The sequence below is a fragment of the Protobothrops mucrosquamatus genome, unplaced genomic scaffold, assembly GCF_001527695.2.
Source record: "Protobothrops mucrosquamatus isolate PMUCROS unplaced genomic scaffold, P.Mucros_1.0 scaffold1422, whole genome shotgun sequence".
Lineage (NCBI taxonomy): Eukaryota > Metazoa > Chordata > Lepidosauria > Squamata > Viperidae > Protobothrops > Protobothrops mucrosquamatus.
The window spans coordinates 95,873-109,405 of NW_015387607.1; the positions used below are offsets into that span (position 1 = coordinate 95,873).

Below are 13,533 nucleotides of genomic sequence, written 5' to 3' on the forward strand. Positions count from 1 at the left end.
TTAATTGTTCTCACTGTCAGGAAGTTTCTCCTTAGTTCTAGATTGCTTCTCTCTTTGATTAGTTTCCACCCATTGCTTCTTGTCCTGCCTCCAGGCGCTTTGGAAAATAGCTTGACTCCCTCTTCTTTATGGCAACCCCTGAGATATTGGAACACTGCTATCATGTCCCCCCTCGTCCTTCTCTTCATATCAAAGCCTAGAGACTAAAACATATGAAGAACGGCTGCAGGACTTGGGTTTGGCTAGTCTAAAGAAAAGAAGAAATAGGGGAGACATGATAGCAGTATTCCAGTACTTGAGGGGCTGCCACAAAGAAGAGGGGGTCACGTTATTCATCAAAGCACCATAGGGCAGGACAAGAAACAATGGTTGGAAACTGGTCAAAGAGAGAAGCAACCTGGAATTAAGAAGAAACTTCCTGACAGTGAGGACAATTAACCAGTGGAAAAGCTTGCCCCCAGAAATCGTGGGCGCTCCATCACTAGAGGTTTTTAAGAAGAGGCTAGACACAGTCACTTGTCTGAGATAGTACAGGTTCTAGGGGGTTGGACTAGAAGACCTCCAAGGTGCTATGCTATGCTATGCTATGCTATGCTATGCTATGCTATGCTATGCTATGCTATGCTATGCTATGCTATGCTATGCTATTTTGGAGAGGCAACCCTTACTTTGCCTGCATAACTAAACAAAATCATCCTGAATTGCACTGAAGGACAAGGTATTCTCCTGATGGACAACTAGTGTATCTAATGAATAATTTGATGGTTATAAGTGTTAGAGATGTTGGCTTCAGCATGCATTGGGTTGGATTCTGTCCTTAATGTGTTGCTAGTTTACCCTTCCTTGCCCAAGGTTTCAAAATTTGGCTTTGGATTATTCTGGCTTGTGGTTATGCATTGGATTTTTTTATCCTTTTACTCAGAGGTATTAACCAGCCTCTGGTTAAGCTTTTGTGTGTGTGTGTGCCTTTGAGTCAGTTTTTGACTCCTGATGATGGGACAAGTCTGCTGTTTTCTTGTCAAAATTTTAGAAGTGATTTCCCCTTGTCTCCTTCCTGCCAGATTGATGCACCCATTCACTCATCACACTAACACCCACATTCTTCCTCCTATCTAATTATAAAAGGTGACACTCTTCTCACCTTCCCCATTCTCATGCTAATGCTGTGGTTACTCTGGGCTGTGAAATGAAATGCTTTCTCCATTTAAGAATCAGTTTCAGACAAGCAGCTGTTTAGTGCGCTGTGGCAGGGGCCTGATCCTGCTGATAAGTGGTAGCAGGGCTTGTGATTAGGCTTCAAAAGCAGCAGGGGGTATATTTGGTAGAAGTTGTAATGCAGAAGGCTCCAGATGGTCTGCAAATTGCTCATAAGAACAGCAGAACACTCCCCGATGAACATACAGTTGATTCTCTGTCCCTGAAGCAGTAGCTTAATTTGCAACACAAATTTTGGAATAAAAATGGAGGAACAGGTGAAATTTCCCATCCCCACCTGCTTGAAAAAGATCTTCAGAGGAACAAGGATTCACAAATGGACTTCTGTATTTGTAATTACCAAAACCAGTTTGGTAAAAAGTTGCCGATCTAGAAGCTGGGAGATTACAAGTTCCAATCCTTCCTTAGGAACAGAAGCCAGTTGGGTGACTTTGGGCCAGTCATTCGCAGCCCTGTATTAAATTATTGTTTTAAAAGAAACACTTTAGGAAACACACCAACTTTTCACCCAGCCTGACAAAGAAGTGCTCTTGCCCTATTTAATTTTATGTAAGAGTCTTACAACACAGGAAAGCTTTCCCAGAAGGAAGAGATAAGACCAAAAAGAAAAAAATAGCCATCACTGACGTTCAAAGGCAACAAGCAATAAGCATGTCTTTGATGGGAAAGTTGGAGTTTGAAAAAACAGTGTAACCTCTGTTTGATCCCCTTTCTTCTTTGCTTTGACAGCTTTTCATAAGGATGGCAAGGTTGATAACCTCCAGAGGGAATACCATTCCAGAAAGGGGAAGCCATCACAGAAGAACCCCCACTTCCAAATCCAAATATCTTGAAGAACTATCAATCTTTTGCGTCGGAATGGGAATGCTGAATGGGTTTGTTCTGACTGGAGGAAGCATGCCAGCAAGTTCTTAGGATTAAATTATGTAGAGCTTTAAAGATCAACAGAGCACTTTGAATGACACCCAGAAATCTAAGGGAATCCAATGCTTTAGGTGTCACACAGCTGTAATGGCTATCACCTAACAGCAATAGGAGTGGGTGAGTGTAGAACGGTATTCTGCACCAATTGCAGTGTCAATGCTGCTAACATCGGATGTTTATGAGTAGTTTTCAAAGGAAGCCACATATAGAACACATTGCAGTAGTATAGCCTAGTCTGGATGAAGATACCACTTTATGCAATCCAGCTGATTACAGATATCAGCTTAATATCAGACAGGCCTACATATTTAATTTAATTGCAACGTGGGCCACAATTTTGCAGTGCCTCCAATTAGAGTTAGATCTGAATAACAGCCAGATGTTAAAATGACAAAAAATATTGGCAAATATCCATTGTTTGTTTGTTTGATCCCCAAAGACTTATGCATTGGTTAATCACCACACTACCCATCAAAAGCTAATATGACCATCTGGCACTTTTTTTTTTCTAAATTCCATCTTAAGACTGAGTCTAAAATTCCATTGTCTTTGGCCTCAGTGGTTTGTATCTCTGCCTCATTAATTTGTTTGCTTTGTTATCTGATGAATGTGAAGAATTTGCATGCTTGCAAACTGTTTTATGTTACTCTTTAGATTCTCTTCTTATGTCATATTTTTTGCTCATGTTGTTCTATTATATTGTTTGTGCTGCTGTTGTTTGAGTGACATTAAAATTCAATACGTGGCTACTACCGATAAGATCTCTGTATAAATGTAAATAAAATACAGCTCTCTACCTTGCAAACAAGATGACATGCACCAGGGAAATTGAAAAAAGGTGAGGTGGAAAAAAAATAGATCTTGAAGAGGCCAGAACAAAAGATTGTATTGTTAACAAAGCACTTATACATAAAGCTGGAGAAGGAGAAATAGTCTAATAGTGTATTGCCTGAGACAGAATAGCAATGCTGGCCAAGGGTTATGAGAACTGAAATCCATCACATCTGGTGGGTACCCAGTGGTACCCAGTGGGTACCCAGTGGTGGGATTCAAATATGTGTGGATGCCGCTTCCAGAAGTCCATTCTGGACTTGGGCAACAAGACAAAACTTGGGCAACAAGACACGCTGGCTGAGGAATTCTGAGAGTTGAAGTCCACAAGTCATAAAGGCCAAGTTTGAAGACCCCTGCCCTATTGGAAGAGATTGGTATATAGAATTCAAATAATCCCAATAATGAGGGGTCCTTGATGCTCTCTGAGCTTGCTTATTTTCTTGCAAATGTTTCTTTACCCTAACTAGGTAACATCATCAGTGCTAGTAAGGAGTGCTGTTTGCTGTCAGTTTATATTCTAGTGTCTTACCTGTCTTAGGGATTGTTTGGTTGGACTGTTTACTAATGGCTCTTTGGCAATCCCAATAATTTTGTTAACAAACACTCAAGGTTAGGGCCAGACCTTGAAAGGGGAGAGGCATGCTGGCCCTTCTCTTGTTGGATGTTCTCACTGGAAGGTGTTAGTTCACAGTGAACGAACAAGCACAATAAAACCTACATGGTGGGGGCCAGGGTATTTTGCAGTACTGCCTTTCTCCTGTCTTTTTAGCTTGCTCCACCAGATCTAGAAGACAAGACATGCTCTTGATCCCTTCTAACACAATGTCATCTTGTTGCACTCTTTGGTTGCACCTTCTCAGTGTCAGTACACTACCTGTTCTATGGAACAGCATCTTCCTGGAGATTCAGAGGCATCAAAGACTTGGCTGTTTCCACAGATGTTTGGGTCAGGAGGCTAGATGAGCTCTACTCTTATTGAGTAGCTATGCTGTGGTGTATTTTTTTTTCTTTTTTTTTTAATGAGTGGGGTTGTTGCTTATCCTTGGATACCTGGGGTTATTTATCATGGTTTTGTGTTTCTGACCCTTGCACACTACCCAGAATCTACCTGAGATGCCGGCCTATTAAAACTGTATAAATAAGGAATGTACTTTATGGGACTGGCAACAAGTCACAGTGTGGGTGGCCTGAAAGGAGTCAACGATGCATCTAGGGCACAAAGCAGTGGGCCTGTGATTTTACGAATAAAAGGAGATGAATATGGCCATAACATTTAAAAAGGACTCTAAAGGAACCAGTTCTGTAAGCGAGGAAGAGAAAGGGGGAGATATATACTGAATGGAAGCAAAAGGTAGTCTAGAAGCAACAGGGACCTCTCTTGGTCTCTGATGAGCTTTTCATGTGCCAGAGAAATCTAATAGTCCCCAGGGCTGGGCTGCCAATTGCTCCCTAGGCAGCTGTTAGCAAGCACAGGAAAACGGTACCTCTCAGCGCATCTCATTTCATCATCTCTCCCTGCATCACCGCCTCCTCCCCTCCTGTTCCCACTGCAAAATGCTGGACCTCGACTTTCTCCTGCATCCTGGCTCTATCTTTGCACTGTGATTCTGCAAAATCAGGCCCAGAAAAAAAAGCTTTTTTATAAAATAAAAAAAAAGGAAAAAAAGTAACCTTCTTTTCTCTCTATTTCTTCCTTGGCTGAGCCTGCTCTCCTCAGCATCATTCCCCCCCCCCCATTTAAAAGCTGAGCAATGGTATCGCCCCAGCTCCATCAGAAGGGAGATGCGCTTTAGATGTTGCTGGAAGGCAGGAGCGTCCTCATAGGCTGCGGCAGAGGCAGAAGCGTCGCCCGGCACGGGAAAGCAAATCCTAGCTCAGCAAGCTGCTGAAAGAGGAGGCTGAAGCAGCTCGCCTCATTCCCTCCTGTCTGAAAAGGGGTATTATCCAGAGCCGAGCGTGGAGCGTCACTTAACAGGAAAAGATGACGCAGGGGAAGGTAAGGTTCAAGCTGGAGCAGGAGCTCGCGCGCTTCATTCATGTTGCTGAATGACCTCTACATTCCATTTATCCATTTCCCATCGCTCTCTTTATAATATATATCAAGGGCTGTAAGCCATCTGCTTGCTTCTCTGGATGCTCAGCGTATAGAGATGGAAAAGAGCTATTTCTTATTCAAGTAACGCAGGGCTAATTGCCCTGCCTCCCTGCATTCCCACCAAGATTAAGTTTCTTAACAGCCCTAGAAAAGTTACCCTAATCTTGGCTACTCGTAAACCACGAATCGTCTTTATTTCCCCAAGCAAGGAAAGGAGGGGAGTGAGTGACTTCTGAATCCATAAGACAGGCAGTTTCTCCATGCTTGCTTTGGTTTCTCCCCAATGCTGAGAAATCTGTTGCCGTGGCAACTTAGCCATAGCATCTAATTGAATGTCTGTTGAATTTTAGCCCTTGATAGGTTTCAGGACTCTTGGATGACAAACTACAATGTAAATGATGTGTTTTACAATGATCTAAATCCTGTTGGTTGTAGTTTATGATATGCGCTCCTTTATCTGGAGGTCCAGCTTTGTTACTTGTGGTGCCACAAGGACCAGCATCAGGTCCTAAATCCAGAACCTGTAATTCAGGAAGATGCTTACATCTTCACTTAGACAGCTGCAGCAAACGTCCATTTTTGGACTGACACACTGGATTTTTTGTTTTCCTTTTCTTTTAAAATTGTTTTTAATCCTCAGGCTAGACATATATTAGTTTGCAGATGTTCAATTTAATATATCATTTTCTTCTTTTAAAATTAAGTAATTCAAATAATGAACTTACCAATTCCATAATTCAGTATACTTAGCATTATAATGTGCAGAAGAGTAATTATATTAGCTCTGGCTTGGGCAACAGAATGTGGCTGGGGATTGTTGAAATTTTGAATTCAAATTGCAATTCTCTGGCTACTCAGTGGCATGTATGAAATGATAGTGTGTTCACCGAAGAACAGCAGATCATTTTGATTGGAGAGCTTTTTGGCAACAATCTCTATTCATTGTTCTCCTCAATCCCGACCTTTCAAGTCTCCTTTTAGCCACTCGAGGCCCTCCAGATGTTATGGAACTACAATCCCCAAAAGGTCTGCTGACTGAGAATTTTGATTATTGTAATCCTGGTGAGCACCAGGGTATTTGTGTGTGTCCAAGAACTTGTTCCTTTGAATTAGGTCACCCCTGTCTCAGCAGCACCACAATGACGCAGTTCTGGGCTATTCTCGTTGCGTTTCTGATATTGAATTATCTACCAATTGCCTCAGCTTGTTCAGCTGCAATGTGTTCAGTTGGCACAATCTGTACAGAATTTGTCATTTCACGGCTGCAAGTGGCTACAGGGAGGCTTTGTTTAATCTTATTTTTTTTCGGTCTTTATGCGGCTGCTACGTGATGGACAATAGTGACTTAACCCAAACAGCTTTAGGCAGACTAACTAGGATTGAAGTCTGATTGAGGTCAATAGGATCGTTAATTTGAATCAGTTGTTTAAAGTAGAGTTATCAAGGAGTACTACCTATATTTTGATAAATATATGGGGGGGGATGTGACTTTCCTATCCAAGGATCTTTTTTGAACTGGCTGAAGAATCAGGTAATTTGTGTGCTTCCCCCTAGGTTTTGTTCAGCTGCAACTCCCAACATCCTTAGCTAAACTGGGAATTATTCAATTACATGCAGAGAGCCATTGTTTCCCCTTTGCAGGCCAAACTAAGACACATTCTGACATTCTCTTGGTTTCTGTTGGCTTTCTGAAAGGAGGAATAGAAGAAAATACTCTTATGACTTTTATGGCAACAGAAAAATGGATTTTATTCAATCTGTTCAGCTTTTTAGGTCTCTCATAGAATACTAAGAGCAATCTAGGAAATTTAAATATGAACACTTTCACAAATTAAATGAAAAATGTCAATAGTATTCTACATTAATATAATAGTAGAATAGATACTTGGGAAGCGTATTTAGTCACAAAATAGCTGCCTTTGGAAATACTGTATATACACATGCAAAGCTGCCATTTTCTAGAATATCAGACACCCCTCCACCCGTAACCCCCTATCCCAACTACTCTTGTACAATCTTTCTATACTACCCTTTCTTTTATTATTTTCTTTGCTTGAAGACATTCTTTCAAAGAAAGCCCTGGATTGTTGTTTCCCATCATTTTGTTTCCTAAAACAGTGTCTATATAGTTGAAAGGTGGGGTTTTTTTGGGGGGGGGGGAAATTAAGCTCTCGGAGGCTGACATTTTTCTTTGAAGTGTGGCAGATTCATCATCACTGACAGATAAGTCAATTGTGAAAATTAAAATATAAAATTTTTGAGGGTCAGTTTATCCCTGACTGGTGTGTTTCAAATGGTATTTCAGTTTAAAAAATCCAGAGATGTCTTATCTAGAGGATGGGCTTATCCACGAGTATATGTGGTATATTTCAATATAATTTTAGACAGTACCCATGGACACTGATAATTGGGACATTATTTAGAGACTCGTGTCTACCAGGTTCTGCCTTCCTTTAATAAAAGCTTCAGGAGCTCCTTGAAGAAAGACTATCTAACAAATAAAATAAATTGCAAGTTTCATGATTCACGTGCCTCCATTCAGCTGCTATTGGCTAACGAAGAGGCCCTTGAAATAATTGACAAGCAACCTTATGAAAAAAATTGTTTCCAGGAAGTACAGTGTAGCAGTAAGAATATGTTTGTTTGGTTTCAGTCAGTAACTGTTCATGATGATTTGGGGTCAGCAGTAGGTGAAATAATATATTTACTTGGAAGGAAATCACGTTTTTTAAATAAATAAACTATCTTTAAAATGGTGCAGTCATTCCAGATTATCTGAAAGATGAAAACAAGGTTGTTACTTCAATTTAATCTTCTCCTTTAGAGGTATCTTGAATTTAGGCTTGTTTTCTTTTCTGGTAAATGGTAAATGTCTGAAGCTAAAATTACTAAAGTCCATTTCAGACTTGGAAGGCCCATTGCTTGAGAACCAGACATATGGTAGCTGCTGTACATAGTGAACCATTCTGTTCATTACTACTCCAGTTGATTTGAAGTGTTTTTAATATACCAGAGGATTTTTTTAAAAAAAAATAATAACTAAGCAAAATAAAACAAAAATAGAGATCAATGGGAGAGAGAGAACCTAGAACTTGTCATGCAGGAGATGTTTCTCAAGTGTTACAGTTTCAGAAGCAATATGCCTGAGTAACTCTAAGCCAGGAAAGCAGGAGCATCACTGAACACCTAATAATGTGCCTGTGTCTTGTCTTGAGAATAGGGCAAATACCTAATCTTAATGCCCATTGTGAAATAATGCCCATTGTGAATTCTGCAGGAACACCTGATGCAATATAGATAAATTAGTATAACATTGCACTGGATGTTCTTGCGGAATTCATTCCGGGCATTAAGGCTACCCCATTCCCAAGACAAGACACAGGCTCATTATTGTAAATCTTCATGTAAGATGTAGATGTATGCAAATATGATCAATCAATCCACTGACCATTCTCAATGGGCAGGGAAAAATCAGAGGAAGTCAGAAAAAAGTGTGAAAGGCTTCTGCTCATGCGCCCCATCCCCCGCATTTATTCCAGGCTTGGGAGGTTTGTGGAGAACTCACCCACACCTATCTCAAACCCTGGACCTCATCTGCATTTGATTCTCTTCTCCATCTCTTCCCATGTAAAATTTACAAGAAAGATGGTCATATTTTTTTTCAAAAAAAAATCTATTTTTTTCCTTTCCATTTTGCAGCTCTCTGTGAATAACAAGCCTGCAAATTCTGAAGGGCAGCAGGAAAATGCTGAACGAAAGCACCCCAGTGCCCCAGCAGTACCACCAACCTATGAAGAGGCAACCTCAGCAGAAGGGATGAAAGCAGGGGCCTTTCCCCCCCCTCTGAATGTCCCTCTCCATCCCACTTGGGCATACGTGGATCCCAGTGAGTTGCCCATTTTTTTAAAAAAAATAAAAAAATAAAAACTCGGTTTTGAAATTTGGTGACTTCTTGTCCCATGTCAGTCTGTTGGATTTGTAGATGATCTGAAATTCAGGTCAGAAAGTTTTTCTCTGCCTCAGAAATCACACCCCATAACCTTTTGCTTGCAGGAGAACCGAATATCTTTTCCTCTGCATGAAAACAGAAGCAATGTGGAATAGAAGTGGGAACATCAGGAGTGTCCAAAGGGGAAGTCATATGATTGAAACCCTGTGGATATGTTTATACCTGTTCAAAAGGGATATGGCCTCAGTTATGAGGTCATAATTGACATTGTGACTATTCCAAAACACCGTCCACCATCTACATTCTCTCTCCCTTGCTTAAGGTACCAGACTGGAAATAAGCTTGTTAGGGCTGTGGGCCTGGTCACTAGCGCTATGTACAAGCTTCAAAGATGATTTGGAAAAAGTGTTTTGAACTCATTCAAACTCAACCCCTCTCTGAGGTTCATTAAAACAGCCTGCCTTTTTCTGGGCTTCTGAGTGTGATCTCAGAAATAGAAAATTACAGTCTCGGAAGCATCCTGCAATCTATCAATAAGATTTTTAGTAAGAGCGATCTCAAGACAGCGAAAAAGGGGGCATATTTGAACATGATTGGTGGTAAACAAACTGGGGAAGCAGTCAGTTTGAGTCCCAAATAGAGGAGGCCCTGAGTTCCACCTTGTCCCACACCTTGCTTCATGCTTCACAGGCCCTTAGTAGAAGCTGCAGTGGAGGAAAAAGAGGAAGGAGTGAAAACGGTGCCACCATTTTCTCTGCTGCCACTATAAGCTGTCACCTGAGCAGCAGCAACAGCAGCACTTCTCTTTCTACCTCTTCTCCTTAGATGGATCACTTGGAAACTGCACAAGGAGCAGCTGGATCATTTGGTGGAAGCAAAGTACTCCGAAACCCCAGCAGCTTCCTTGATGCTCATTTGTTTCTCTCTCCTGCTTCTGGCTTGAGAAGGAACTAATGTAGAAAGACATCTAGGTGGTCAACTGGGGGTGCTCTTCTAAAGAAGGGGGGCACGTATGATGGATACACGTGCAGCTGCATTCTGAATAGAAGGGGGGGAGAGATTCCCCTGAATCAAACAGTGAAGCAGAGGAGAGAAGGGATACTTTGTGTGGTGATCAAGGAGGTGAGGGAAGACCTTGCAAAAGAAGAAGTGACTGTTGGTAGGGGCTTCTTCCTCTTTATCCTTAATCACTGTAGCTTGGAGAGAGATCCTAAGCTTCTTCCAAATCATTGCCAAGATGTGAATGTGGATATCTAGTCTTACTTGTGGGTTCCCATCTGAGATGGCCTGTACAGAACAGCAAATCACACCTTTTGTTCAAGCCAGAAGAGTTTCATGCAGTTGGAATACCAGAAACAGTCATGCTGAAGCATTTCTGAACAAATCATCTTATTGTCCTGGTTTTTTTTAGTTCATTAAATACTGAATAAGACACAAAAACTGTGGAAGAGCTTCCATAACTTTCCATGGTGCTATCTGATATTCCTTTATTCCAGATCTTTCTTTCTTTCTTTCTTTCTTTCTTTCTTTCTTTCTTTCTTTCTTTCTTTCTTTCTTTCTTTCTTTCTTTCTTTCTTTCTTTCTTTCTTTCAATATTGGATCAGTACATTTATAGTGGAAAACCATTGCCCAAATGCTTGTTTTTATTTTATCAGTATTGCATACATTGTACCATAACTACTTAACCAGACTCCAAAAGCAGTAAATGCAGATTGTGGATGGATGCAGACCTAGCATTTTCAGTCCCTTAACCTTAGTTAAGGAACAGTGAGCATCCGATATATTTGTGCCCCTTCATATTTTTTTTCTCATGCGTTAAAGTCTGCTACAACTTTGCCATTTTTATAGAACACAACTCTGCAACAGAAACAATGGTTAGCATAATATTGTAAATAAGATTAAGTACCCCTGCCAATATGTTACGATAAGATCTGAAAGGGATATCTGTGTACAGAGACACACTCCCTATCTTCTAACTATGGTTAGAAAACTGGTTAGCCTTGGTGGCATAGTACATTAGCCAGTATGGTTAGTTTATTTTTGGATGAACACAATTTACTAATCTTATTATGGCCTGCCGTTATGTGTAGATCCAGCCTTTGTGGTTGCTTAATAAAAAAAAGTAGCTTAGTTATGAATGTTGCTGTGCCAGTGGCTATTATTTGGCTTGTAGAAAACGGTTTGTTTTTTAAAAATTGAAGGTGGCTCATCAGGAAAAGAAGATTGGGGAGTGAATGGGGCAGTGAGAACATACCAAGAAAATGGATTTGTGTGTGTGTGTGTGTGTGTGTGTGTGAAGCAGACACTGGGAAAAAGTAGTGTGGGCTGAAAAGATTGGGGAAGGGTACATCCAAGGCATGCTTTGCTTCTTTTAGATAACATCTTTGAGACATAACTGACTAGGCAAGAGAAATTGAGCCCCAGGAAATCATGGCAACAGTGAATGGGAGACCCCATCAGTCTCCTGAAGATTCCAGTCCTGTGTCCTCACAATGCAGTGACTTGGAGGACAGGACAACTTTGCAGCAAAACTTTTCTCCCGTTGCTCTTCATTTTTTTTGTTTGTTTTGTTTGTTTTTTTACCATTAGAGCCTTCCAATGCCTGTGGAGAGGTTTTTTCTGCGTAAAACCAATACAAAGCTGGAATCCCTACAGAAACAGAGTAAATGCATCTGATCAATTAATTCTTAGCTTAGCTATTACTGTACAAATGGGCATTTGGAAAGTGGATTTAAGGTAATGCCAAAATGGAGCTATTGCCCAAAAGGCCAAAATTATTGATCATTACCTCAATGGCAAGTTGTGATGCTTGATTCTCTTAGTTCTTTATGGGAGTGATTTAATTGAATCAGTAACTGTTTTATAGGATATTGATCTTGAAATCTTATAGTAGCACAAGATTTTAGTAGAATTTACTGGCAAACCTAGGGTTATTATTACATTTTATGCAATAACATAGATAAATCAGAATTATTCCCCACATATCCTGCTGCTTTTCTGTGTAGTAATGGTTATATAAAATGTGCCATAACATTTGGAGGGAATGTTCAATTTGGAGATTTGATTTCAACGGGTAGTCCTGAATATGTGTCTGAGATTCCCACCTTGAGGGTTGTCTTTCATATTTTTATTAATATCCATAATGTTTAGAGGATAAGTATGTGCCCATAGCATTGATTTGGTCATTAACACAACATATATAGCAGGAAATGAGAAAACATTTACATTTGCTTAAAGACTATCAGAAAATGTAATTCCCAATGTCTTCCTGATACCTGTAATTCCCAAAGCCTGATATCAGAAGAGAAAGAAAATGTCAGTTTATAGTCTAAAGATGAATTTTAATGATGAGCATTGTTGGAACAGCAGTCCCCAGCCTTTTTGGTATCAGGGACCAGTTTAACGGAAGACAATTTTTCCACAAACTGAGGGAGGGTAGGAGAAGCGCACAATCTACATCTCTTGCATGTGCAGTTTATAGGGGGGTTTGATCTCCTATGATAATCTGATGCCTGATGCTCTGAGATGGAGCTGAGCTGGTGATTCTATCGCTGGGGAACAGCTGCAAATATAGATGGCTTGTTCACCCGTGTTCACCCCCAGCTGTATGGACCAGTTCCTAATAGGCCTAGGACAGGTATCAGTCCGTGGCCTGGGGGTTGGGGACCCCTGTGTTGGAGCATAGATAGATTAGGTCTATGGTTTAAGATAAGATGGAGCCACACCCCTACTAAAGAATCAATTTTTGGTTTATTCCTGCCCTCAGATGAGATATTGTTCATGCATACTTAGGTTAAGCTATAAAATGGAATATTTTTTCCTTGTTTCATCTGGTGTACCTGCCTGATCCTTTCCTGGGGCAAGTGCAACATGTCTTTATTACAACAGGTAAAATGATCCAGCATCTAAGGAGGCTTTGACAACTTTAGTTGTGCAACATGTGGCATTATGGATATTGATTGAGCCATCTGCAAAGTAGCAATATTTTACTGGCTGCCATTTTTTGTTCAAAGTCCTGCTACTGAATTTTAAGCCCTAAAACATTTTTGAGTATCAAGTATCATAAGAATAATTTCCCACAGTATAAAACCACACTGTGCAATTCTGCTTTGTTTCCTACTGTTGGTTGAGATATAGGAACATTAAATGGAGCCTTTTTGGTGACAGTAATCAGGTTGGAGAACTCAGGGAGCCTAACTAAACTGAATCCTCCCCCATGCATATTAGGACCAGAATTCCCAGAATTCCAAACAAACCTAGTTAATGGTCATATAGGCTAAGAATTATGGGAACTGTATTTATTTATTTATTTTATTTATTTATTCAATTTGTATCCCGCCCTTCTCCCGAGGGACTCAGGGCGGCTCACAACATTTTTTAAAACAAAAACAAACCCACAATCCCCGCCGAATAAAACCAATTAAAACCCAAATATTCTAAGTTGTGATATTTAAAATTTTCTAAAAATGAACCCGATTTAAAAATCCTCCCTAGGCCAGGCCCGCTTGCTGGAAAA

At 40.4% G+C, this 13,533-nt stretch overlaps 1 protein-coding gene across 1 annotated transcript in view; it reads left to right on the plus strand.

The window, feature by feature from the left end:
- The first annotated feature begins 4,954 nt into the window (after positions 1-4,954).
- The window catches only part of FAIM2 (Fas apoptotic inhibitory molecule 2), a 35,613-nt gene continuing 27,034 nt past the window's right edge, over positions 4,955-13,533 (plus strand). The window contains exons 1-2 of the mRNA XM_015821909.1: positions 4,955-4,969; positions 8,768-8,954. Of these exons, the coding sequence (XP_015677395.1) occupies positions 4,955-4,969; positions 8,768-8,954 (202 nt within the window). The remainder of the gene's footprint in view (positions 4,970-8,767; positions 8,955-13,533) is intronic.